The sequence below is a fragment of the Phycodurus eques genome, chromosome 20, assembly GCF_024500275.1.
Source record: "Phycodurus eques isolate BA_2022a chromosome 20, UOR_Pequ_1.1, whole genome shotgun sequence".
Classification (NCBI taxonomy): Eukaryota; Metazoa; Chordata; class Actinopteri; order Syngnathiformes; family Syngnathidae; genus Phycodurus; species Phycodurus eques.
In genome coordinates this window covers 9565181-9591060 of record NC_084544.1, presented here as the reverse complement: position 1 = coordinate 9591060, position 25880 = coordinate 9565181, and the positions used below count along the sequence as shown (strand labels likewise).

Sequence of the window (25880 nt, the reverse complement as noted above, 5' to 3'; positions counted from 1 at the left end):
TGTTTTTGTGGAGCCCTGGCTATCGAGTGACAGCTGAGATGAAGCTGAAATGAAAGCAAAATGTAGTTAGGAGTCTCCTAACAACATTCTCCTTTTAGTGCATCATTTTGACTTTTGAAGAGTAATTGACTCAGGTTACTGGAAAAGAATCCACTTCAAAGCAAAATATCAATGTTTTTCTCCAAATTCCTCATTTAACATTGCTCACCAATATCCCAGTTGTAGGCGTTGGCCTCCATTTCCATTTTACCGATGATGTACCAGATGCAGGCCATCCAGTGGGCCAGCAAGGCGAACATGGACATGAGCAGGGTCAGAACCACGGTGCTGTGCTGCGAGTAGCGGTCCATTTTCTGGAGGAGGCGAAGCAAACGCAGCAGGCGCACCGTTTTCAACAAGTGCACCACAGACACCTGGTGAAAAAAGATAAATGGCATGAGATCAAGTCGCACATTTGGCAGATGCAGTTGTTGAGATGTTAAGTTTCCCATTTACACCTTTCGCTCGGATGAAATACAAAAGTCATCTAGAGTATTTCGCAGCTGCTCCTCATGCAACGCAGCTATTATTTAGCGGGATGTAGGACAAGGATGATGGGTAACGTTGCGTTGAGGACGTACCGTATGTTCCATGTATATTTGTGTGTGCATACGGGAGCCCGACTGGGGAATGAGCGTGAGAAAGTGGGACATAAATGCTACAGAAGATGTATATACCTGTATAATGTTGCAACTGGGGGGAGTAAAGAAGGAAGAGAGGGCAGATGTGCCTGCGTGAGTGAGTGTGTAATGGAGAGAAATACATGGTGATCGCGTTTGAACAATATTAGGAAGAAAAATGTGTGCTCACTTCTTTTCAGAGTTGCCCCTACGTGCATTGCTTCCCCCCGCCCCCAACACACACTTTCGCTGTGCAGGACGAGGGGTAATGAAGCCTCCTACCGAGCCTTAGGGAGGAGCTTCATCTTCTCACCACCATCTATCACCACCCTGCATCCCTCCTATGTTGAGATCACTTTCCCCTCTCCTCCACGAGTAAACAACGCAAGCGTACATACGTTCTGCCTTCCTCTTTCGTCTCGTCCCTCGTCCATCTCGCCCTTGTCACCGCTTTCCATTGCCTCTCAAATCTACTATTGCAACTTGATTAGTCACCTTTTCTTGGTGGTATTTGTACACGAGAATGTAATGTTAAAAACAACACTCATTTATTTTCCACCTGTCGGCAGCAATGCTTTTTCCCCAGCAACTTTTACAGATCGTTCTTTTACAGATCCCGCACTATCTGCAAATATATCAGCATCATCAACATCAGTTGAGGTACCCAGGCCCAGTTTTCATTATACGGTATTAAGCACCAATCGATGTTAGTCATGGTGCTTCGCGTTTCATTATTAGTATTAAAGCCTTTGTGTCATGTACAGTAAAAACAACATGTGCAGCTGAAATAATGAGATGGAAGGGAATCGATTCAGTATATGAAATCAACATTTCAGCAATTACAGGCCATTTCTAGATTCTGGTCTCCTTTGCGGCAGAAGGCCTCAGGCCCAGTGGCCCTAAACCTAAATTGTGATCTCCTGGGAACGTGTGGTATTTCCATTAATAGAGTCTGGAACCAAACAAGAACCTTTGCCTAGGGGCAGCATGTCAATGTGCCCACTCCTTCCTTCCACTATTAAAGCTATATTTAGTCTTTGCTTGGGAGGTGTGCATTGCCACATTTATAATGGCATCCACCAATAATTGGGACCTGACTTTTTTTGTTGAACAACATTAATGGTGCATATACATATACGGTATCATAAACAGGGCTCTATTTTAATAGACTAGAACTGCGGGGGCAGTATTATACTGTCATGCAGATACAAACGAAGAAGACTTTAACAACTAAAGTAAGTGACTCGGTAACTGCAGTTATATTCGTCATTTTTCACAGAGGATAAAGACTATATGCCTGTGAGTATTGTTGTTTGTCTACATGTGCTATTCCACCATTTGTGTTCAAATATCTGTTGCTTAAAGGGTTATAGCACCGCGACACCAATGATTTGCTAGCATACTATGGTGTTTTGCATTGTTTGTTTGTATCAAGATAGGGGACTTTAAGGCAAAGGCATGTGGTTGTTTTCAATACACAACTTGTAAATCTCTTTGTTTTATGTTTAGTTTGACAGCATATTTCGACTGGGAGTGGCATTAAAGCTTCTTTTTGTTTGAAGAAGAAGAAGAAGAATTGTTCTCTGTCTGCCAAACTGCTGCTTGTTGCGAAGTGAGTCGAGTTGAGCTCACTGCCATCGGACCTCAAATTAAGTGCGAATAAGTGCTGAAGCTGTTTTTACATCCGATCATTAAAACACGTGTGACTGAGATGGCTATATAGTGAACCTGAAGACTCGGAGGATCCTGTAAGTGAAAGCAAACGGCATCGTAAAGCAAAGTATCAGTCGGCGAGGGTCGAGTCATGCAGCTCCACCTAATTGCTCCTCCGCTGGGCTTCCCCTTGCACTGTGCTCTCCTTAAGGGCGTCTTGCGTTTGAGTCAAGCTGTGCAGAAAATGTTTTAATGATGCAATAAAATACAATTGAAAGCATCTGTATGTGCAATCAATAGACAGAATCAAAGAGGCAGCGGAGCAGCAATGGGAACGATCCATGTGAAGTTGCCGTGGCGGAATGTCAGATGTGCTTTCCAATCCACACGCATGTTGACAGGATTAGTGAGGGTCCCTGTTCAACACAACATCAATCAACAGGCTTTGGCATACTCTACTGATGTGTGGGTGTCTTAAAAACTGGTAAACATTCATTCTGTTATATATTTTGTAAATATTATTATAGGCTAATTTTCTAGTTGATCATCGAAGGATGTTTATGTTCTATTTTATTGTAAGCCATGGGGGTTGAGCAAAAGTGCCATAGGCTACTCACCACGCTGACTTTGAAGGCATAGAGCAGGTCAAAGGGCAAGGCGGCCACCAGGTCGATGATGAACCAGGTGGTCAGGTAGTGAAAGCAAATCTGCCGAGCGTCAAAGATCACTTGGCCTGACTTGCTGACGTAGGTGGTGCGGAAATTGAAAACAATATCTGGGGAGAAATACAGCATACATTGATTGAATTGATAACAGCCATACTAAGAAAGTGCCGACCTCAGCTAAACAGTTAAACACACCTAAGCATTTGTCACCTGTGTAATCGATGACTGACCAAACGTTTTTGCACCATGAGGACAAACAGGGATTCCTTTTAAATGTTCATTCATCAATGTGTAGATTCTCATCAATATGTTAGGAAACCATCCACATACCAACGAGCAAAGTCTCAAAGCCACACTAATGAAAACATGGTGGAGGCCAATAAACTCAGGCCCAACTCACCCAGGATAAAGAGAATCTCCACGGCGATGTCACTGACGGTCGTGCTGCGAGTGAGGTCGTCGTCGTCGCCGATGAAGCACACGTTGTACGGCACGGTCACGGCCACGTAGAACGTGGCGAGCAGGATCAACCAGTCCCAGCCGGCCTTGCACGTGCTGTAATGCAGGAGGATGAATTTGGACGTTTTGGCGTCTGCTACCTTGTACTCTGGCAAGGCGGGAGGGTCGCCAAATACATTCTGGATAGGACACATAAGAACATTTAAAAATAAAAACACCTGAAAAATTACAATTACAATTTCTGCTGCTGTGATTTTAAATTATTATAATAATGATCATAAGCCACCACTTCAAGCACGTATGCATCATACTAATTTCCAATAGGGAAACCCTAACTAAGGGTTTATAAATGGTTTGGAAATCAGGTATTAACCCATTATTATGATACAACTCACATTCAGCACATTCATTTGACCTGATTGGAACCTGATCATTTTGATAAAGAAATCATTGACATAAATTAGTGTACCCCTGTTTATGTTCCATATGTTCCAGACCCAACCATAACAAGTCAAAATCTGTAATCTCGAGAAACTTCTTTATATATAGAAGACGCAGTCTTTAAAAACAATTTAACTCATCAAACACACTCTTCAAACTTTCGCTTAGCAGCTCTTCTCACTCTCTCGCTTATACTGTTCTCCAAATGCGTGCTTGCTTCAAGCTGTGTACTGGATTTGTCATTCCCAGTTCACGTTTACTGACAGTTCACGTTTACTGACAACAAAAGAGAATAAAACATTGTATATTTAAACAACAAAATGTTCACCCAAACCATCTAATTTCATATAAAATAGCTTAAAGCTAAAAAGCAGAAATTAGCAATTAGCATCATGGCAATTAAACAAACAACTGCTACTTTTAACACACACATACATTTTTTTTCACATACCAGCAGAGCATACAACAATACTCACAGGCATATATTCTCTCTTCTCTGTGGGAACGACTTTTACTTGCTCATTGCTCAGCACAACACGGGACTAAAGGCGCACAACTCTAACTCTAAATTCGGACTTGCCTCTATACTCAAATAAGCCATAAGAAAGATTGCTTCAAAAAATCTGTGATATAGCAGATGATGAATCACAATTTGGTGGGGGCTATTAAAAAGTGTCTGCTGTTCACATCAGGTTTCGACCTTCCACTTTTTGCTTCAAACACCCTCAAATAGATGGCCTTTTATTACGTCTCCATCTGTCTGGTGGTCTGAAGAGTGTGAAGATATACCTTGTTGAGCTTAATTTTGCTCTTCTCTCTGCTGTGGAGGTGCCCAGAGACGTGGTACAGCACGGTGCTGCTCCGCATACGAGCAGAGCTGAAAGGAGAGCCAGTTTTGATCCTGCCACGCCGCCGCTCTGTGAACACAAATTCAACTCTTGTAAAATTTGTGCACTTATAGAAAACACATCCCAACAAATTCTCTGGCTTTCATTACATCTTGATGATTCCTTTTAGCATGGAGCAAGCATGCAGAGCACATGACAGCAAAATTAGTGCTAACGCCACTCAACGTGAGTGATGTTAAGACAAAAATTGCATCCAGATGAAATTGGTAATATCGTTGAATCTTGAAAATAGTTCTGGGACAACAGTGGCGCGGTAGGGTAGTTAGTACTGTTGGCTAGCTTTATGGATAGTTTTTAAACAGAATTCAGGGAAACATTTTGGTACACTTTCACAGGGGCATCATAAAATGATACGCAGGGTCGGCTCTGGCTCGCGGGCCTTGAGTTTGAAGCATTAAAATGTAAACATCCATCTGTCTTTCCCCACCAAACACTTATCTTAATATGAGCTATTGCATCTTTTGTACTGGCCCAATGTCTTTGTTTCCTATTTTGAATTCAGACAGATTACGCTACCCAAGGTATTGATTGATGAACGCGTTCTCCAACAGGGCAGGGCAATGTTCGGCAGAGGCAGTTAAGTCAACTATGATAGATTTGTTATGGTAAATTGCTGCTGCTGCTGCTGCTGAACTGCTTTCGTGTGTACGTGTACAGTATGTGTGTGTAATAGTCGTACGTGAGATGGATAGTTGAGAGTGACGTGTTGAGAGTGGAACTTGGATAGGCAGTGTTATTGCTGGCGTGCTCTGAACCTACTGGAATGGGTTAAGTCCAGATTGGCTTGAGCGCAGATAAAGGCAATAAAATAGAGGAAGAACTGAAGTGCTAACTGCTTTGCAGTGTCCTTTGGAAAGCGTGTGCATTTTCTGGTGTGTCATTGAGTGCCGACAGACCCCAGATGAGGGGAACAGACAGGGCCCATCCATAAAGAGGCACCGCCACGGCAGGAGTGCGGAGAAGGAGAAATGCTTTATTTTTAGACCTAATGAATATCGCTTTGCTGTTGGAAGCATTCTTGTGGGGGACGTGGGGGTCCAGAGGTGTTGTGGAAACAAAGCTGGAGAACGGAAGCATATGGCTATGTAATAGATGCTAGTGTGGATTAACGATGTAAGAAAAGCAACATTAGGCTAGAAATAGAAATGAGGGAGTTAATAGTGATTCCCAACCAGTGTGCCTTGGCACATTACTATGCTACGAGTGATCATTAGGAGTGCCGTGGGAAATTATCCAATTTCACCTTATTGGTCTGAAAACTATTGTTTACTACAAATAATGTGTCTTTTTTCATCTATCTACTGTATGTCACAATGATTCCCAAAGTGTAGTGGCAGTAGTGTGCGAACGAATCACTGCCTAAGAAGAAGAAGAAGAAGAAGAAGAATCATCTTTTATTGTCATGAACATGCATGCATGCACACGAAATTTGTTCTCTGCATTTAATCCATCACAGTGAACACATACACGTGAGTGGAACACACTGGAGCAGGGGGCAGCTGAAGCGGCCGGGGAGCATTTCGGGGTATCAGTGTCATGCTCAAGGACACCACAGCCGTGAGTCCGGGCGATGTTGGCGGATGGTCCAGTCGGGTACAGTTCGGTTGTATTTAACTTTTAAGTTCAATCCATTTGCATCAGATCATTCAATGGGATGATTACTCGTGTTGATACAGCTGCTGTTGTGCCCATTGGTCTCTCATCCCTTTCCCGGATGCTCAACCCCTCTAATTCTGTTTTCGCTTTCTATCTACCCTTTGTTGCGCCACTCTGTCTCCCCATCTCAAATCAACCAGCCGAGGCAGACGGTCTACTGTATTTCATGTTGGTCACAATAGTGGTACGTGGAGAGCCAAGTATCTTTTAGGTTGTGGTCGAAGTTGAAAAAAGAATAATAACAATTGACCGTGCAAAAAATATATTTGAAGACACGTTTATCATTAGGGTTGTCGTTTTAATCACTGCAAACTATCAATAGAATATAGTTTTTAAATATACAAACGTAGAAGCATGATGCAGCAGATGGGGAAATCAACTTTCTATTACGTTCCAATTTAACAGGTAAAAGTCCCTGCTACATTTCCACATAGGCAGACATCAAAATGCAAATTATCCTTACTGTGCATATTCTAATTTCAGCAAGCTTGTCATACACCGAGTTATTACAGTGGGGTGTTTGTCTCTGTCTGTAGACGCATGCTGTATCAGCCACTTTCATTTTAGGTTGAAAAGCTTTTCATTATGTGAGCAAAAATAACTTTGGGTTGATGCTTCCTGTTCTGTCTTAGCTACGGTAATGAGCGCAATTAGGTAGATGCAGGCGAGGAGCACACAGACACACACATGCGGGCACACATACACAATGACCTCATTGCTAAATAAATAGCTCAATCAATGTCATTCATGTCATCTTTTCTATATGAAAAGTGACTTTAGCAACTAATGTAAATTCCTTCAAAATGTTCAAGGGTAACAGGTGGAAAGGTTCTAGCGACAAAAATGATGATATTGCATGTGTTTTTCCTTCAAGAAAAAGTTCTTGGGTAGGGAAGGGAGAACCTGTATAAGGATGTTTCCTTATCTGGTGTCTTGACCCTTTGAATCCCTTCAGCAGCGGGGAAAGAACACCTCCATGCATTCACTGACCTTCCTTTTTGTCCTCCTGAATGGTTTTGGCTTTAATGTCAGTGATGTCCTTAAATGAAGCCAGAAAGAGCACCACGTCTCCCTTCTCGTTCTTAATTGGTACAATGTCCAACAGGCACCAGAAGAGCACAGCTGAAATGGGAAAACACTCTTATTAACACTGACCATCTTTTAGTCAGAGTGGTTTTATGGTCTGTGAGTGTGTGTGTGTGTTTAGCAGTATAGTGCAACAATGTACTGTACCACAGACTGCCTGACTTATTAGTAAGCCCATCTACAGTTGGGTCCCCTTTGGGAGAAACACAGCCTTTATATTGACCCATGTATGGTTTGTGTTCAAATAGCCGTTGCTTAAAGGGTTATAAACACGATCTATGTTCCTACCCTCACCTTTGGTCACGAGTTGTGGGTCGTGACCGAAAGAACAAGATCCCGGATAGAAGCACCCTTCCTCCGCAGGGTGAGAGATAGAGATAGGGCGAGAAGCTCGGTCATCTACTCTGAGGATCTCAGAGTAGAGCCGCTACTCCTCCACATCGAGAGGAGCCAGATGAGGTGGCTAGGGCATCCGATTCGGATGCCTCCCGGACGCCTCCCCGGTGAGGTGTTCCGGGCACGTCCCACCGAGAGGAGACCCCGGGGACGGCCCGGGACACGCTGGAGAGACTACGTCCTTCGGCTGGCCTGGGAACGCCTCGCGATCCCCCCGGAAGAGCTGGATGAAGTGGCTGGGGAGAGGGAAGTCTGGGCGTCCCTACTAAAGCTACTGCCCCCGCGACCCGACCTTGGCTAAGCGGTAGAAAATGGATGGATGGATGGATGGATGGATGGATGGATAAAGTATGCCAGTGTACAGTATTTAAATATAGTATATTATTACGTTTTGTATTATAGGTTTTGGACAAAAGACTAGAGGTTCATAATATAGAAGAGAACATGAATTTTCCAGCTTTCCTGATAGGACACTATGAATGATGTGGACATAATATGGAAAGCCAATCCAAATGTAAGTTTTTGACCCAAAAGTATTTGTTTTTGTAAAGAAAAAAAAAAAAAAAAACTTACATTCTTTTCTTTTTGTGGTTTTCAGACATGAGTCAGTGACGGCGTCATGGTTCACTCGCTTGACTTCAGTGTAGGCCAAATGAATTCAGTTCCCACTCGGTGGCAGTGTGAAGGCGACTGTGAATGGTTGTTTTTATCTATGTATGTGTTTTGATTGGCTAGTCCAGGGATTGTCAGCTGGGCTAGGCTTGAGCCCCTTGTGACCCTGAACAGGATAAACTGCATTGAAAATCCAAGGATGGATGAGTGCTTTAAAAAAAATAAAAAAACTTTTCATTGGGCAGTGACAATACTAAGCAAGGATCAAAATGTCAGAATATCATACTGACATTTTGACAGTAAGTAAAAAAAGATGATATAAAATCATCATCATCATCTGAATAAATAAACTCATTTTGGAGTGACAATAAGCATGTGTCCCTCTTTTTGAGGAAACTGTATTGCAAATATGACATATTTATTCCATATATATATTATATATTTATTGATATATTATTCCGTCTAGTAATTGTTCCTGTTGTGTTATGCTATGTGTTCATATTTTGTCAGTTCAGTGTGAGTGCGATTAACACAAAGCACCAAACACAACGTTTTGACAGGTGTTGAAAAATGCAAGAGTTTTTCTTTTTCTTTTTTTCTTGTCTTCTCATGGAGTAGCAATGAAATGCAAATGACAAGATTCTCCCATGGAGTTCCCTCCCATCACGCCCACTCATACTCACACTTGCTTCCCTGCTGATGACTCAGGCAGTGTTTGCTTGACGCTGTGTGCAATTGTGCACTAAGGGAGACATTTTACACATCAGACCCATTATTTGTGGAAAGCTTGCGCCTCCATTCAACCATGAATCAATTGAGTGTCACACCTTTTCTTCATTCATTATTCGGTGTTAATTGAAGATAAAAGCAATCTTAGACCTGGAATCCCCAGCTCAGTGAAGCGTTTCAAGATTGCAGCAGTCGGAACAGCAGGGTGTCGTCGGCATAACAATTAGCTGATGTTTTGGTTTCAAGCTGAGACGACAACAAAAAGGACTGAAACGGGGAACGATGTCGTAAACTGAAAAAGGATACTATTTGGAAACAGTGGATGCTCAACTTGGAAAAATACATTTTGAAACAGGAGAAAGTTGAAACACTAAGAGACAGGTGTTAGATACAAGTGAAGGAATAAATTGACATAGCTGTAACAGAAACAAAAGTCATATGACACTATGACTGATTGTTGATTTAGTGGTGAGTATGTTTGTATTTTTAATGATTAGACCCAGTGTGGAGCACAGCCATCTGACAAGTGTATGTGAACTCATCCAAAGTAAATTCTTCTCTTGACTTGACTTGACAACACTTGTCTACGAGTCTACATCCAATACCTCGACTCTTTCCGAGCGGAATGACGTGCCATTGATTATGTTTAATAACCGAATAATGATGGTGGAACAGAAAATGGCACATCATCCCTTTCGTCAGCCTTAATTGGATCCATCCATGGCTGCTGTACATCAATGACAACTAAAATGAAGTCTCGACCAAAATAGACGCTGAGAAATACCATAATTTTATGAATACATATATGTAAAGGAGACATGGTGATTATTCTGAAAGTGCGCTCTTCAATGGATATTACATTTACTGTACTAGACATTATCTTATAAGAATCTTGTAGGATTTTGTACTAACCGTAATGTATTGTATTTGGTACTGTATTTTGCACAGCACTCACAATTGACATTTTTTTTTCACAAGCAGGTCAATATATTTGTATTTTATTCCTTCTGCAATAGCTTTTTGACTTGCTATTATCTTATTTTTGAACTTTTAATATAATGGATGGGGAAAGATCCCATTTCAATCCCTGCATGTCTTGCCCACAGGATTATTTGATGCAGCAAAGCTGCCTGACGAGGGAAAAAATAAATACATCTCAGAAAACTATTAACTATTATTTTATCATACCCATTATTTTATCATACCCCAAAAGGACGAGAGAAACTATTAATCTGCTAATAATAATAAAACAATGTGCTCTTCCGCAAACCCTAAACATACTTCAACATTATAGCAAAATATAGCACATTTGGTGGAATGTGTTGTGATTTTGAGATGACTGTAAGAATTGGACAGGGAGCCCACACAATTGTATTTCCGAGAAAAAGAAACCCTTTTCCGTCTCTTTTGGTACACTTTCCAACAAAAGTCAACAAAATGACAGCCGCTGAACAACTCACACTTTACCTGTCTTGCTGTAAAACATGATCTCGTCCTTAAACTCCTTGCGCCCCTCCAAGGCATCGTCGATGCCGATGATGATACTTTCGCTGGTCTCGGGGCCGTAGAGAAACTTACACACGCAACTCTGTTGCATGACTTCGGCCCTGGAGAAGCCTGTGAGCTCACAGAAGCCATCTGAGCAGTAGACGATGGGGAAGCCCTTGGACACCTGAGCGTTGGCCAGAATGAAGTTGCTGTCTGCGGGAGGAAAGGGATCTGGGGTAAGTGACTGTCTCATCGCTCTTAAGATAATAGGCAGATCGGCCAAATTCATCAGGATAAGTAATACAGATGAGACATTCCAGAGCCAACCACAATTGGTGAAAATCTGCAATTTGTAATATTTGTTTTTAAATTGCATGACTTTAAAAGGGAGCCTCCGCTATGTGGGTAGCAATACGATATTTGGAGATTAATGCTAAACTGTACAGATAAGATATAATAATGATGAATAGTTTCTTATCATAACTGTTATAATGTGGGCGTTGGGACAAGAGTGTGTTAAATACACTCGGAGCAGGTGCTTAATTGCACAATGAATACTCAATCACATACAGTATGGAAAAACCCAACTCACATTCAAAGCTGTTACGTAAATCAGACAAGGGTTCCAACTTGATAATTCATTGCACGAGTCATCCTGCAAAGTGACTTGTTCTCATCATTTGATTACAAAAATCTATTTTCTGCATCAGTAATTTCATTTTTTCCCCCCGGCAGCCCTGGTATTTAATTGTTTTATGTTGCACGTCAGGCTTTGTTGAAGGAATCCACCCAGACTCAAATTACGTGTGGGAATATTGCAAGCTAAGAACAGAGGCCTTGTATATGTCCGTTAAGGTTTTGTGCTCTATCATTTTGGGGCTTTCATTTTACAAGCGAGAGTGACAACTATGTGATATGTTGCAATATAAGTTAGGCTGGTCCCATATTTCTTGTTTTTGATGTGAACAAATACAATGAAAATACACATACAGTATGCCGTTGTAGGCACTCATGTTGTTTTAACAAACTGACCAGACACATCTTTCGGTATAGCTGCACAATGATGATAATGATAACCAGTAAAGGAACTATATGACTAAAGGAGGGACGCACACACAGAGAATGTGTTGTCAGCAGCAATACACGGGTCAGACAGATGGTCAGAAGCGGTCACTGCATTGGGACCAGCTGTCAGTCGTGAGGCCCCTCAGGCCCCTCTTGGTAAGCAAAGACCAACAGGACCGTTGGCCACTCAGTGCCCTGGTACGAAGGCCTGTAGCCTGTCTGATGGCAGCCTCGCGTGCATGAGAGACAGGCCTTGACAGGAAACTGAAATGTTAACAGTAAAATTGCTGCATTACTGTGTTGGACAGTTTAGAATGTTTGGAGAGAACAGACAATGTGGATTGTGGATATTATTGTTTAAAAGTATGCAATATATACACTGTAAAATACATGTATGTGTCCTCAAAAATTTTACGTTATCATTTCTATTATACACAAGTGTATTATTTAAAGGACGACACTCTAGTTTCCAAATCAGTTGTGAAAACCTTGGCTGTTTTCCTTACAAATCAAATGTTTACGATGGCAATGTTTTTTTTTTTTTTGTCTTTCTTGGGGACAATTTGCAATATGTTTAGATGTGGAGGCAGCGGTGAATGGAACTCTTATTCATCAAAGCACATTTCAAGTCCGTCCATTTTATCTACGGTTTATCCTCATTAGGTATGCAGGTGAGCTGGAGCCTTTTCCAAGTGACCTTGAGCAAGAGGCTAGGTCCACCCTGGACTGGCCGCCAGCCAATCACCAGGGCAATCACAGCGTCCAAGGAAACCATTTAAAAGACGTGTCAAACTCAAGGCCTGCGGGCCAGAACAGGCCCACCACGTCTTTTTATGTGACCTGCGAATGCAAAACGTGTGTCAACTTCCATGATTCTTGCTAAGGTCTGTACCATAGTTTCAAATTGCCATATGTAATGAATAATAACTTTGAAATATTGCAAGCAGTTTTTGTTACTAAAACCCTTTTGACTGTAACTTAAACTATAGTTGAACAAACTATTAGCCCTGAGCTCTGATTTCATAACGAGCCTACATGTAATACTATGATGAGGCGATGAAACATATTTACGGTTTCACAGTCTTAACGGCCCTCTGAGGGATACCGTAAATCCAATGTGACCCGCGACAAAAATGAGTTTGACACGCCTGAATTAAAACATCACCTCAGTTGTGCAAAAATTATTATTTTTTGCCCTCTATACAAACAGTTGATAAATAAGAATGCGGATATTTCTTAATCCTTGTACCGACAATATCATCACTTTTACTCCTCCAATGTCTATCACTCCCCACAAAACAACCCACACGCAGCTTCCTGTCCTATTTTCCAGGCCCCCTCCCATTGAAATACCCAATGTTAGACCCCCACCCTCAACTGTAAGCCCCTCAAAGTTTCCTCACGTTCTTACTTTGGCACCCTTTTCCTTCTCTTGATTTCCTTTGCTCTGTCCTGCCTCCTCCTCCCAGCTTCATCCCTCCTACCGTTTTGGATCGCTCTGCCTAATTACTCTTCATTTTCTCTCTACCCTTGGGTAGCCGTCCTCTCCGCTAGCATTTATTTCCCCCCCTCTTTGCACTTACACCTTCTCTCACCACCACCTGAGAGCATTTGCTTTGACCGCTTCCTTTCACCTAGAAAAGGCCTGAATCATCTCTTTACCACACTTTTTTTTCTCCTCTCCTTTCCATTTCAACCTCCTCATCTTCTCCAATTCTCCTCTCTCCCACTCTCTCTCCCCACTCTGAATTTCTTTAGCCTAATGGTTCCTATGTGGAAGCCCATATATCATTTCCTATCATGCTCACAATAGTGCCTGACAGCTGTTGAGGAAACTCCCACAGGACGGACAAAGAAAGTCGGGATGGCGGCAGAAGTGAGAGAGGAAGGAGGGAAGAACAATGTGGAAGGGACAAGTAGAGATTGGCATGGAGGCTTTTTTTAATCAACTTAAATGATGCAATATAAATGCAAAAAAAAAAAAAAAAAAGTGAAACTCACAAGTGGAACGGCCCAAAAGTTGCTTGAATTGGATTTCATCCAAAATGCTCTGGCAAACAAAAACCTGGGCTTCAAAGCATCATCATGCGTGACATTACGTGAGACGTCAGCAAATCTTGTGACTTCTGTACAGTGAGCATGTAAAGGAATAATACCACAAGAAGGTTTTGCTTTTTCTTTAACGCTGATCTTTTTGTGAGACCACCGCCGAAAATACCAACGGTGCATTGAAGATGAAAAGTGGGATTTACTGGTAAACTGGTTACTGGTAACTGGTAAATCCCACTCCAAACTAATAACTCGCTGCAGGAAGGGTCCACATTTGTCTTGTCTCGAGGCTCACTCTATATGCACATTAGGTCACTCCTATTTCAGCATCTAAAGTAACCCAAAGCTATTTAAAGCACCACAATTCACGTGATGCAAGGAAACCGCAAAAGAGCCTTGATGTCAAAGGTGTTAGTCAAACAGCAGGCAGAGCAAAAGATGGATGGTGAGGAAGAAGAGATGCGGTCGGGTAGAGGAGAGACAGACGGATGAGGGCGAGGGAGGGACTGGGTTGACATGAAGGGAGAGCAAAGGTTGGATGTGAGAGAGATGAAGCTTTGAGACAAGCAATAATATAAGACGGAGATGGAGTGTATGTGAAAAATGTTGGGAACAATGGAGTGACGGATGGAAACATATTCTCACTCTTCTGCGAGTTTTCATGACGGCCCCTCAGAAAGTAATACAGAGCAGTCACATATTGTAGCGACCAAAAAAAAAAGAAAAAAAAGAAAATGCCATCCTAGAGTTGCCAAAGTTAATAGTGAGACATAACGTGACACCCAAGGTTACGGCGAGACAGTTTTAGTGGTTGGTGACAAATATCCAGCAGTGTTATAAGGAGCAGCACATGTCCATTGAATTGAAGCAAAACATTGGGCCAAAATTGTTTAATTGTGTACATTCTGTTTAATTATGTCATGACTGTATGTTTTCATGAACTACAATATTATAGAATGCTATATTTGTTATTAAAAATACATCCCAACATTTTTTGCTCTTTTTTGTGTGAGGCTGGATTAATGGCATTTCCATTTCCGTTTGCATTCTGGGATGGGGGAATAAAATCTATGACTCAATGAAGTCTTCTATTCCCATTATTATTCATATCAATAACAACAACTAATTCTCAGTGGGCAACCCTTCACAAGGTTTAATGAAAATTTTGTTTTGTGCTTCTAATAAACAAATCAACAAAAGATGATTAAAACAATACTCCGTGCACTTTTGAGCTTGGAGGAAGTAATAAATTGCGTCTCAAGTACAGCGACGCACACACACACACACTGCTCATTTCCAAAAATGAAAATAGCCAAAGAGAGAAAATCATTCAGCAAAGGCCTAATCGCCTCCATCCTGTGACTAACATTAAGTGAAAAATGACAAAAGTCACTGCATCACAGAAATTAGGGAGCCAAACTTCTTTTGCAATCTTTCTGAGCAAATATTTTCATTGGCAACATATCTGTCATTATTTCTGGCCACCCAAGTCATTTTCTTTCGGGATGTAATTGAGGCTAAAAATGTGCGACTTGCCCCAGAATTCCGCTGGTGAAACCCCCGTTCGTCGATGGTTGCGGACAGGCCATTAGATGTGCTGAATAAGGGTGGAATCTGGCTAATTAGGCAATTTAACAAGCCACGGTGCCCGTGGCGACTGGGGCTGCTCTCATTCCGAAGTTTGTCCATCTTAAGCTGACAGCAATAATTCTGTTTCGTGACCTTATAGTGAGGACAGTGCTGGATGTGATGTATTTTTAAATGAATATTTACTACACACTTGTCATAGGAAGTCAATATCCCCAAACTGCTGTTAAGGACATGTAGGCTCCGTGTCGTAAATTAACAACTTATTTCTAATTATTATTACAAGGTAATGTATGTTGTCTTGAGGCGGTATACTGTAGCTATAATTGCTGGGTTTGTTAATTAAAAACGCTCGATGCCCATGGGCCGATGTACATATATTCTCGATTACACGCGATGTACATTAAATTTCTGTCTCTTTGACAGAGTCGATCAAAATGGAGCATTATTAGCAATATTTTAGAGACAGCTCTTGTATCCGATATCATTGTACAGTGAACGCCCACCACTGTATATCGCGGTTCATCTTTTGCAGCACTTTCTGTGCACAAATACATTTAAAATGTGTTTAAAAGTCAGTATTTTAATATGTTTAAATGTGTTTAAAGTGTGTGAGAAGGGTGAAATTATTTCTTTTTAAAAAATGTTTATATATATACACATATATATATATATATATATATATATATATATATATATATATATATATATATATATGGTCTCACTGTATTATGGATTTTCACCTAATGCAGGTGGGTCTGGAAAGTGTGCCATGTTGCGGGAGGTCTATTATGCTCAAGCACAGCAGAGCATCATTCTCCCATGCCTTCCTTATAAACAAGACCGGCTCAATATTAAGTGGGATGGGAGGGAGGAGCCGAGGTAATCCGCTGGCAGAAAATGAGAGCCCCATGTGCACCCTGCAGCACTAAAGTGTCATGGGTGTGTGTTCCCGTTGTTGTCTTCCCCCTGTCTCGTACACACCTGCTGCTGAGAGCATCTTCACCACCTGTGCCTCGTTCTCCCTAATTACCCCTCGCATTTAACCTCGTGTCTCGTTCTTTCTCGTCGCCAGTTCGTTGTACCTTGTCGTCGCGTTCCAGCATTCCTTGTTTCCACGTCCAAGACCCACAGTAAGACGAGACCCTGTTCCGATTATCGACCTCCCCTTTTGGCCTCCCGTTTTTGGATACTGTTGCCTTTTTTGGATTGCCTGCCTGTGTACTGACCTCTGCCCGTATATTAAACCTCTCATTTGTTTTGGACTCGTGCATTTTTGGGTCCTATCCTCTGTTCCGTTCATGACACTCTTGTCAATTGATTACGCCCTCGCAGGGTCATAAATACACTCATTTCTTCCTTCAGTCGTCACTCTCTGCCTGCAGACAACTTTAGATCTGCTTTCACACAATTTTGCTTAATCCAATTGAAGAACACAAAGACCACAACCGTCCAAAGATGAGAAGAAAGAAAAAAAAAAAAAGATTGATGTCAAAATCCAAAGTGTTACACAATGGAACCTGGGCAACCTTGAAGCAAATCCTGATTAGGGCCTCTTGTTGAATGTTAAAAAAATGGACTAAATTTCACACTTAGTGATGAGTTCCCACTCTTTTTTTCCTGTGGGTCGTAAGGTTACATTTGAGAGTGAGTCAGTGGTACCACAACACCTCAATCTCCGATGGAAGGATGGAAGGATGGAAGGCAGCTGGATTCTTTTATTGTGCGAGATACTCTGATGAGTTTTTACGCAGTCTTCTGAAGGGTTGTAGGAGTGGTCATTATAAAGCGGAATCCCCGCAGAACCTTATTAACAACTTCATTAGAAGTGCTGCATTGAACAAAAGTTCCTCATGGGAGAGTAAAACATGTTCTTCTGTGGCCTTCTATTCAAAGACAGAGACAAATGAGCTTTCGCGCGCACTCAGAGCGAGTTCGATGACGCACGAAAGCAAAGCGCTGAAAATGCATCTCGCTTTACTTTTTGGTCCTCGGTGACTTCGTCTCTCTTTGCACACATGCACTGACTGTTTTTTTTCTGACAAACAAACACCACAACCTCCCCGTAAATGCAAAAGTCTTTTTGTCCGTAATTATAAGGAAAAGTACCTGTAAAAGAGGAAGTGGAGCTCAGAGTGATCAACTAAAGATCTCAACAAGCGGTCCAGTGTGGCATACGCACACACGAGGTGCACTGCAGGAGACGTTACTCAAGCCTCGATTACAATAAAGTGTCAGTTAGATTTGGCTGGAGGGGGGTCTAATATGGACTCCAGCTCTCCAATGAATGACATTATTGCTTCACAGCAAGTAATCTCCGCTGATGCCATTGCAGTGATAACACCAACACAAACACACGGAGAAGCAATTGGAGTCCGTATCGCAAAGAATGAAGACGCAATCATAATTTCAGTGGCCTGACATTTACTCACATTTGCATCCTAACATCTTCCTTTTAGGCCTTTTTTCCCACATTGTCAATGTGCATTTACTTTCTGCTATTGAAACCTCAGATGACATCTATTTGTGACAACTATGAGAGGCACTGTAATATTTTACTTGATAAAAACATAGAAATAACATAATTAAACAGAATGAAAAGAATGACACACTTCATCATAACAAATCCTTTGCGACGCCTTCTGGCGTGTGCAACAGTATCAGACAGTCACGGAGGCGCAAACAAAGAATGGTTTTACAACTCCTGTAACTCTGTAAACTGCAGTGATATTATTAGTTTCTTTGCAGTGGAAAATGAGTGTATGCCTGTGAGTATTGTTATATTGTCTGTCTATGTGTGTTACTGCACCGTTTTTTAAAATATCACTTGCTTACAGCTTTAGACAACCCCCATTCCAATGAAGTTGGGACGTTGTGTGAAACATAAATAAAAACAGCATCCAAACAATCAGTGACCCTGAACAGAAGTGGTATGGAAAATGGATGGATGGGTGCTAAATATTTCTTGTTTTGTCTGGTCATCTTCAAGCTAGAAACACATTCAATTGTACCAAAATAATGATCCTGAAAGTAACTTACAAGGGAATTTGATGATGTATCCATGTATACATACAGTAGCGGACTCATGGCCTTTTGATTAGTGCTAAACTGAGCTGTGATTCTTATCAGAAAAGCATCCTTCAAGGAGTCTAAAGTATCGCTCATTAAAGTGGCTTGCCCAGTCAAACAGCTTATAGATTTCAGCATCAAGCTTCATCAGTGTTATTTCACCGAGCATGTAGTGATCAGTGCCGTTTCACAGCGCTCAATAGAAAATATAATGAGCGTGTGTTTAAAACACTGGCTGTATTGACACTAGTTCCGTTACACCAAACATACTTTAGATGCTGTGAGATTCTAACTCACAGAAACTATCAATTCGTACAGTATACGTGGAAAAACTCTCCAGTTAAAGCCTTGCATCCATTTATCATGTTGTGTCCAAATGTGACCGGCTTGCTTGGGCTTCAGGTGAGGGCGGAGGGGGCTTGCATAACAGTGAACCCCTTTAGATTTGCTCCTGGCAAGGCCATCACGGCCCATTTGTCCCGTCAAGCCCTGCTGCCACTCGCGCATCTTCCAGTTCAAATTCAATGTTAATTTCCTTCCTTTCTACTCAAGGACAACACTTTCCTCACAAACTAATGTGCTATATGGCCAGGAACAATTCCCTAGTGTCAGAATGGAGCTGCTGCTCAGGAAAAGTCACAGTTTCACACGTCGTCTGCTTTAAGTCATTGTATGATGCTGAAGCTGCAGAATGTTAAGGAGATAAAAATAAAGACTAGGTTGGGAATGGTGTCAGAGGTCAGGTGGTGTATCTTTGAATTGGAAATACTGTGGTGACGTGTTTCTTTTCTTACAACTGCAGTTATAGTATTTCAATATTATTTGACATGCAGTATTTAGCATATTCCATCTTACATTCATGTGCAAATTCAGCTTGTAAAACCTTTTAACTGGCCAGATTTCCTAGTTTGTATTCGCTGTAAAAGTGCTAACCTTAGTCTTACTTACACCACATTGTATTTTAGTATTGTGACAGCTTATGTTAGTTTTGCATCTATGAGGCCAAAAAATGATCATCTCTTGTTCACTTACAGGATAGTTTACTCAAGTGAAAAGTGTTAGATCTGAAATGTCAACTCGCAAAGGTTGCGTTGGCATTTTCTTAATTCTAAATGTAAGGGTATTTATACTTGAATGAAAATCCCTTGCCCAGACAGGGACACACAGTTTGCATATGATAGAATGGTCACAAAATTAACAAATTGTACATCATAAGCCTTCCTGACTCAGGCGTCTCAGGGGAAACAGCTGATAAATACATTAAATAATATAACGTGTAGACCGATGTTTATACAAATTCCTCTGTTGCAGTACAATTCATTTTGATAGATGTTCTTGCTTGTTTAAAACCTGCAGGGTCTTTCAGGTAAAAAGGTTCACAAAATAAGTGAAGACCGCTCCAGAAGTGATATTGATTTGTTGTATGATTTACATACAGAAGCCTGTTTGTTTCTGTCCATGGTGCTGAAGGGTAACTATGGGTTATTATACTATGGGTTCGCTTTAGCAGTCTAAACCTAAAGGTAGATGGAGACTGTATTTCCTCCAACAGCTGCCTCCGTTCTAATAGATGCAGCGCTTCAATGAATCACCAAGTTTGTCATCTGACTGAACAAATAAAGGCCTCAGCTCAGATCAACAGCATTTGCAACCGAGTGGCTGTAGTACCTTTACAGCATCAACAAAAGAGCACAGTGATAGACAAGATACTGATTGATTCATTCTGAGCAATTTGTACAAAAACAAACATCCATCCATCCATCCATCCATTTTCTGAGCCGCTTCTCCTCACCGGGGTCGCGGGCGCGCTGCAGCCTATCCCAGCTGTCATCGGGCAGGAGGCGGGGTACACCCTGAACTGGTTGCCAGCCAATCGCAGGGCACATACAAACAAACAACCATGCGCACTCACATTCACACCTACGGGCAATTTAGAGTTGTCAGTTAACCTACCACGGATGTTTTTGGGATGTGGGAGGAAACCGGAGTGCCCGGAGAAAACCCACGCAGGCACGGGGAGCACATGCAAACTCCACACAGGCGGGGCCGGGGATTGAACCCAGGTCCTCAGAACTGTGAGGCAGATACTCTAACCAGTCCTCCACCATGCCAAAAACAAATCATTCTTAGATATTTGTATGCATTCTATCTGATGAATTATTACAATACTGTCCATGGGTATAATGTCATAATATACACGTTTAAGCAAAATTGTTGGTACCCTTACCATTAAAGAAAGACAAATCCCACAATGCTCTCTGAGAGAATTTTAAAATGACAAAAGTACTGCTAAACAAAAATGTACTGAAAACTAACTAATGGAAATCAGACACTACTTTTTTTTCTGGTCCCAAACAAACAACAACAGCAAAATGAAACTGGCCTGGATAAAAATGATGGTCCCCTTAATATTTAGTCGCTCAACCTTTTGAGGCAATCGCTGGACTCCGCAACTCTCAATTATGCTTCTGCACCTTGTCAACAATTTTAGCCCACTCATCGTTTGCAAGCATTTCCTGCTGTCTCATGTTTGATAGGCTGTCTCTTAGCCATTCTTGGGTGTTTTTAGTTGTCTGTTTTGGGTCATTAATTTGGAGGAGCCAAGACCAGATGATGACACCAAACGTTTTAGAATGCCTTCATAGTATTTAGTTTTTAATTGCACCCTGAACAATTTCCGTACACCCTGTGCCAGATGTGACTTGTCAGAAAGGATAAGTTTTGTCTCATCTTTGTACAGGACAGTTTCCTAGAAGCTCCGTGGTTGCTCAATACACCGTTTTGGCAAACTCCAGTCCCCTCAAGTATAAAGTAGTCTCAGTTACCGACCACCCATCTTTTGATTATATGACTAATCTTCACCTCGGACTAATCGCCAGTCCGATCACAAAGCACTTCGAGACAGCCAAACATTCGCACCGTCACTCATTGGGAATTGACTTTGCGTGTGATATTGTTTGTAAATTCTTGTTTAAAAATCTCATACTCATTATATTGCATTTTGTAAACTACTTTTGTTTAATTATTATCTATTTGAGGCAAACTAATAAAATCCACATCAATAATAATTAGGGAAAACAACACTTCCTCCAATAAATGACTGGTGCACTCTGCAGTTGAGTAAATAAACATCCTGGTTATTATTTGAGTAATATGTAGGATGTAATAAGTATTTGCATCATGAACAACACCGAAACATTGACAAAATTCCATAATAAGTCATCATTGAAATGTGAACCACGTCACTATAGTCACTTTCCAGCCAGTATGTTATTAAATTATCCCAGCAAGGATAATTTCCTAACATTCCAAAAGTCACAAGACATCATCTAGCACAGCTAGAATACTCAGGCTGTGTTGGAATATCATTAAAAGGCAACTTACGAGTGCCATCAAAGCGTGTTGCTATAGTGTCCAGAAAGGTGTTCTGCGGTGCTAGTAATCCCTTCATCACAGGCATTTTCCCTGCTCAATGTCGAAGTCCCCATTAAAGTGAATGAAGAGAAGCCGTCTTAACGTGTGAAGTGCGCCCTTTAAAAGGTTGCAGACAGAGCTACATGCACAAGACGCTTTTCCGCTCCACTCAGCGCAATACGCGACGCTCGGCCGAGGAGATGCGCGCGCCAGTGCGTCTGGAGCTTCAATTGCGTGCGTAAATGAAAAGAGGGGGAGAAGCCCACCACAGGTGCGGGACGGGTAATAGCCGGGGACGAAAGCGACAGGGTGAGGCTGCCTGTCAGCGGGCGGCATTATTGTCACTGGCTTCAATGATCGTCTGTCCGCAGCGTGCAATGGCGGGTGACATCCATCACGCTCACTTCTCAGCCTGCGCACACATCTAAAGTCGCAGGCAAAAACTTGTATCGACATTATGGATTTGTACCCTAAAAGCCAATCGTTTAACTTTCTTAACATCACACAATAAAATAATGAAATCGATGGATGCACAGGCCACTTATAGGCACAGTCTACTAAGAGACCACCCAAAGGCTGTGTCAGTATTTATAAAATAGAGCTGAGTAATAACGACACCGCCAGGTGTGCCGAATAAAGTGTTCAGTCAATGCATATATTATGGCAGAAAAGGGTTTCAATAGTCAGGGAGCAGCTCTCGTTAAGCACAATGACAACAGGGTCAATACGCCTGCATATCCTAATGTTATGGCCACTGCATTCAATCTAACCTGCACTCAATCTGTATTTGATTTTTCAATGTCTGTCTACTGCTAATTCGTTCATCACAATGTAACTATTTTAATTAGTTTGAGACTTGTATGGCCATTTGCTGTAAACCGATCATATTTTGTCATATTTCAAAACCAAGAGAACGGATAAGCAGCTTTTCCCCCAATAGCAACATGACCAGAATTTATTCATTAATATTGAAGTCAAAGGTGAACTGGGTTGACCCCACTAATGCACTTCCTTTGGAGACAGATGGATGGCTCCTGAATATGTTTGTGTTGATAGTGGGACTGTTAATCTCTATCTCGCTCTCTCGCTCTCTCAAGCAAACACACCTGTCCTCAGGTGGACAGCTGCTGGACACAGACGCAAATTTTGAGCGTCATCTGGTGGTAAAAAAAAATAACAAAAACAAAAACCCGAACGTGACCAGCAGCGAAACAGCATTAGGCCTTGCGGTGTATAACAGCGTCCTCTTGTGGACATAGAAGAGAGGTTTCCTTAGGCCGTACAATCTGAAAAAGAAACATTATGGAGAGTACAGTACACACCACAGGTGGCAGAGGTACTCACACTTTTAACTTGAAGTACACATACTTGTGGGGGGCAAAAGACTTAAGCAAAAGTAGTGATTCAACTCCTTTATTTCAGTAAAAGTTTTTTTTTTTTTTTTTAAAGTACAGACTCTACAATGTTCTTGAGTACAAAAGTAGAGAGTAAAAATAGTTGTCAATTGCATACAATGCAATTACATTACGATACGAGTTTTGATAATTTGGCACATTGAGAAAAAAAACTCCTTTATTAACTCAGCTTGTATGCTATCAAAACAATACGTTCCCATAGCTTTGCTACCATTGCTAATTCAATAATAATCATAATAAAAAAGTGTAAATGTAAAAACGTATTTGCCACGAATCATTCTTGGAGCCAACAACATCAAAAGGTTTTCTAAAATAAGGCCATGGATGGTGAATATCTTGCTTCTCTGAATCTGTTGCCGTTGTCGTTCATTCTCACTGGTTTACGTTTCTTCATGACCACTGTTGCACCTGTTTTTATTTTTGCCTTGTAAGAGCCCAAGATGAAAATCTCAACCTCAGTTGACTTTGCCTCTCTCTATTTACGTAAAAGGCCCATTTTGAAAAAGTAAGGAGTAGAAAAGTATAGTATATCTGTTTCAAAATGTAACGAGTAAAAGTAAAAAGAAAAATAAATGCTCAAGTAATGTACAGACACCTGAAAAATATACCTAAATACATGCTGTAACAAAGTACTGTTGTCACAGTGTGCCATTTCTTCTGTCACGTCAGCCAGTCGAGCTCTACCAGATAGCTAATCTGTCAACCAATCACGTTCTACTAGTCAGCCAATCTGTCAACTAATCACGTGCTCATAGCAAGAGTCAGTGACACCTCCCTATGATGCAATCGCTGTTAGAGTGTTTGATCAAGATGCAAGCAGGATGCTTGAACTTGAGCCAGTGAGATGTCTGCCTTTTGACATTTGCCTCTTCCTGTCTGTTGGGGATTCTGCTAAGAGTTTGAGTTCCTCATTCTGCTCTCTAAGAATTGTGGATTAAGACAACAGGGAAATTTGAGCATTTCCAGACCTGCTATGTGTGGATTACAAAGTCTTGCATCACTTTGGCCGATCTGGAAGTGTGAATTTGACTGCCCTTAACTGAACTGTATGCTGGCTCTGATTTGACCTGTCACAGTTGATCTCAAATGGATTCTTAAAATCCTTTCCAATTTTCCCAGTGTACTGTATTTGGGTCCAAAATCACAATCGCCCCGTGTCACCTGTATCTGTACTGCGCTACTTCCCACTCCGCACACCTTCATCTCCTTCACAATATCAATTAATTTCTTATGACTGTTGGGTCATTTAGACAAAGTGAAGTCATTGGTGAATGCGGCGCAGTGAAACTCTAACCTAATTTGGAGAGATACACGACTGTGTGAATAGTTGGGTGTCTCCCGAGATGAGGCTTACAGTGCTCTGCGTTCTGTGCCATGCACTGGTAACACGCTCAGCAAGCGTGTAATGGCCTTAATTATCATTTAGCGTGGCAGCCTCATTGACAACGCTTCGAGCCGGCAATAAAATGGCAAGATGATGGAGAAAAGAATGTCGACATATCAAAACTTAAGGTACATTTACACACAAAACACATACTGTACATTTCCACAAAATTAGTGACGTCTTTCTCCATTTTACCCACAATGAATGATGCGTAACCAGCCAAGCCACGTTCTGGCTGGAGAGGTTGCTAATTCACTTTGTTTAATTACTTCATAGTAGTAGAGCATGCTATCTGTTCTTAAGTATCTGTAATTGGTCGTTCATCAAGACACACACAACTGCACGCACACACGCACCTACACGCATACACACACACACACACACAACACACAGTTAAACTGGTATTAATGGAAAGTAAGTCCGTTTCAAGGTACATTTTTGTGTATTTTACTGGTGCAGTTTTGTGGTGTTTAGTAGTGTAATATTGTATCGTTTTGTTTGGTACAGGTCACAGCAGAGACTGAAGAGTAGATAATTGTAGGTAACTACTGTGATACAGCATGGACATGGTACAATATACTCTGGTATATTTTAGTTGTATTACTAGTATAGTATAGTATAGTATAGTATAGTGTAGTATAGTATAGTTTATGCTGACTTTTGTGTCGTACTCTATGAGCATAGTAAATTATAGACAGTTTAGTATAGTATATCATTATATAGCATTGCACCGTAGAGTAAAGTAGAGCAGAGACTGAAAGAGGAGATAATTGAAGGGGACTATTGTGTGATACACTACAGACGTGGTCTAGTATGGTACAGGAAACTGATGTCGTATAATATAATGTAAAGTACAGTGTTATAGTGTCCTTTAGTGTACTGTAGCGTGGTAAACAGGCCACATCATCACATCAACTGCAATATTGTCGAATACTATGCGATAATATTGTTGGTGAAATACAGTGTGAGGAGTGAGCATGTGAACCCTTTGGAATGTCTTGAATTTCTGCATAAATTGGTCAGTCTGATTTTCATCGAAATCACAAGAATAACCAAACCGAGTCTGCAAAAACTAGTAGCACACAAACAATTAAGGAGGAAAAACTAGGTAGTGGATTTAAAACTGGTTGACCTTCCTTTGTCAG

General features: G+C 41.3%; 1 protein-coding gene across 1 annotated transcript in view; it reads right to left on the bottom strand.

The window, feature by feature from the left end:
- Positions 1–21983, bottom strand: part of kcnh8 (potassium voltage-gated channel, subfamily H (eag-related), member 8) — a 33855-nt gene extending 11872 nt beyond the window's left edge. The window contains exons 1-7 of the mRNA XM_061664458.1: positions 21907–21983; positions 10732–10965; positions 7432–7563; positions 4667–4794; positions 3378–3615; positions 2930–3087; positions 209–413 (exon numbers count right to left, since the gene is read on the bottom strand). Coding sequence (XP_061520442.1) covers positions 209–413; positions 2930–3087; positions 3378–3615; positions 4667–4794; positions 7432–7563; positions 10732–10965; positions 21907–21982 — 1171 coding nt within the window. The 5' untranslated portion in view covers position 21983. The remainder of the gene's footprint in view (positions 1–208; positions 414–2929; positions 3088–3377; positions 3616–4666; positions 4795–7431; positions 7564–10731; positions 10966–21906) is intronic.
- Positions 21984–25880: the final 3897 nt, after the last annotated feature.